This window comes from Semicossyphus pulcher, unplaced genomic scaffold (assembly GCF_022749685.1).
Source record: "Semicossyphus pulcher isolate SPU_LCO1_2020_fin unplaced genomic scaffold, fSemPul1.0.p SCAF_2, whole genome shotgun sequence".
In the NCBI taxonomy this organism is placed as follows: Eukaryota; Metazoa; Chordata; class Actinopteri; order Labriformes; family Labridae; genus Semicossyphus; species Semicossyphus pulcher.
Window position 1 is genome coordinate 4032285 of NW_027211693.1, and position 2713 is coordinate 4034997.

General features: G+C 53.6%; 1 protein-coding gene across 1 annotated transcript; it reads left to right on the plus strand.

Moving 5' to 3' along the window:
• The first annotated feature begins 366 nt into the window (after positions 1-366).
• LOC138598454 (dynein heavy chain-like) lies at positions 367-1830 on the plus strand. The gene has a single exon (XM_069670244.1). It carries the CDS (start codon positions 367-369, stop codon positions 1828-1830), a length of 1464 nt encoding a protein of 487 aa, XP_069526345.1.
• Positions 1831-2713: the final 883 nt, after the last annotated feature.

Sequence of the window (2713 nt, forward strand, 5' to 3'; positions counted from 1 at the left end):
GATGTTAAAATAAGCTAATGGGACCTGTTTCTGTCATAAATCTCAGCCTTGCATAGCTGCATGTGTCCCTGCATGTGTCCCTGCATGTGTCCCTGCATGTGTCCCTGTATGTGTGTCCCTGCATGTGTCCCTGTATGTGTGTCCCCGCATGTGTCCCCGCATGTGTCCCTGCGTGTGTCCCCACATGTGTCCCCTCATGTGTCCCCTCATGTATCCCTGCATGTGTCCCTGCGTGTGTCCCTGCATGTGTCCCCACATGTGTCCCCACATGTGTCCCTGCATGTGTCCCTGCGTGTGTCCCCACATGTGTCCCTGCATGTGTCCCTGCATGTGTCCCTGTATGTGTGTCCCTGCATGTGTCCCTGTATGTGTGTCCCTGCATGTGTCCCCGCATGTGTCCCCACATGTGTCCCTGCGTGTGTCCCTGCATGTGTCCCTGCATGTGTCCCTGCATGTGTGTCCCTGCATGTGTCCCTGCATGTGTCCCCCCATGTGTCCCTGCATGTGTCCCCTCATGTGTCCCCTCATGTGTCCCTGCATGTGTCCCCTCATGTGTCCCTGTATGTATCCCTGCATGTGTCCCTGTATGTGTCCCTGTATGCGTCCCTGTATGTGTCCCTGCATGTGTCCCTGTATGTGTCCCTGCATGTGTCCCCTCATGTGTCCCTGCATGTGTCCCTGTATGTGTCCCTGTATGTGTCCCTGCATGTGTCCCTGCATGTGTCCCTGTATGTGTCCCTGTATGCGTCCCTGTATGTGTCCCTGCATGTGTCCCTGTATGTGTCCCTGTATGCGTCCCTGTATGTGTCCCTGCATGTGTCCCTGTATGTGTCCCTGCATGTGTCCCCTCATGTGTCCCCTCATGTGTCCCTGCATGTGTCCCCTCATGTGTCCCCTCATGTATCCCTGCATGTGTCCCTGCATGTATCCCTGCATGTGTCCCCTCATGTGTCCCTGTATGTGTCCCTGCATGTGTCCCCGCATGTGTCCCCACATGTGTCCCTGTATGTGTCCCCTCATGTGTCCCCTCATGTGTCCCTGCATGTGTCCCCTCATGTGTCCCCACATGTGTCCCTGCATGTGTCCCCTCATGTGTCCCCGCATGTGTCCCTGCATGTGTCCCCTCATGTGTCCCCTCATGTGTCCCTGTATGTGTCCCTGCATGTGTCCCCTCATGTGTCCCCTCATGTATCCCTGCATGTGTCCCTGCATGTATCCCTGCATGTGTCCCTGCGTGTGTCCCCTCATGTGTCCCCTCATGTGTCCCCTCATGTGTCCCTGCATGTGTCCCTGTATGTGTCCCTGCGTGTGTCCCCTCATGTGTCCCTGCATGTGTCCCTGTATGTTTCCCTGCATGTGTCCCTGCATGTGTCCCCGCATGTGTCCCTGCATGTGTCCCTGCATGTGTCCCCTCATGTGTCCCCTCATGTGTCCCCACATGTGTCCCCTCATGTGTCCCTGTATGTTTCCCTGCATGTGTCCCCTCATGTGTCCCTGCATGTGTCCCCTCATGTGTCCTCTCATGTGTCCCCGCATGTGTCCCCTCATGTGTCCCTGCATGTGTCCCCTCATGTGTCCCCTCATGTGTCCCCGCATGTGTCCCCTCATGTGTCCCTGTATGTGTCCCTGCATGTGTCCCCACATGTGTCCCCGCATGTGTCCCTGCATGTGTCCCTGCATGTGTCCCCTCATGTGTCCCCTCATGTGTCCCCGCATGTGTCCCCTCATGTGTCCCTGTATGTGTCCCCTCATGTGTCCCCTCATGTGTCCCTGCATGTGTCCCTGTATGTGTCCCTGCATGCGTCCCTGTATGTGTCCCTGTATATGTAGCTAATGTAACCCCCCCACCCCTCCATGTGTCTCTCAGTATGCAGCGTGTGGAGCTGCAGACTGACAGAAGGTGAGTCTGATATTCTGCAGCAGATGAGAAAGGCGAGATGTGTCTTTTATCCAATCCTGCCGTCACCTCCAACAACAAATAATACCTGAGCCTCGACCACATCAGCAGCAAACTGCAGATCTCATTAAGTCAGAGACGGGGGAGGCAGCCATTGTTTTTTATGTTGTCCCCCCTCCTCACACGCACTCTTCGTCTCATTCCTCCTCCTCTGCAGTGTCGGAGCATGGAAATAAAAGGCGGTGGAAGCTCCTCTTCCTCGTCCCGCTCGCCTCTGGCTCTGCGACGGGACGTTCTCATCAAATCATTACTTTTATTAACGGTCAGATGGCTTTTTAATAGAACCGCTTTATTATGTCGTTTCTCATTCTCGCCCTCACGCTGAAATCTCATCCCCCCGTTCTGTTGATGTTGTTCTTTTCTCTTTTCATATTTTCTGCCGTTTATGGCTGCAGGGTGTCGATGCTGCCGAGAGAAATTTTTACATTTTGGAGGAGGAGGAGGAGCAGGAGGAGCGAGGGGTGAGCAGGTTATTGGTTTCTGTTTGTTTCTGATAATTTGTTTTAGAGAACATCCAGCCCTCCCTCCTCTCTCCCTCTTCTCTCTGAAGCTGAGGTATGTTTTATTTCAGGTAACATGTTACGATATACATACGCACAAACCTGAGAGACAAACATGTATGAAACACCGGCTGCAGGGGGGGCCCGTCCCTGCGTGGAGACAAGGTGAGAACTTAGATCCATTAAATGTGAACAGAATAAGTCACAGGTGTGCTCTGATGCAGCGTAATGTAAAGTAACATTCAATCTTAAGAGA

Excerpts from the sequence above, each read along its gene's own strand:
- LOC138598454 (XM_069670244.1), top strand. The coding sequence starts at position 367 with ATGTGTGTCCCTGCATGTGTCCCCGCATGTGTCCCCACATGTGTCCCT.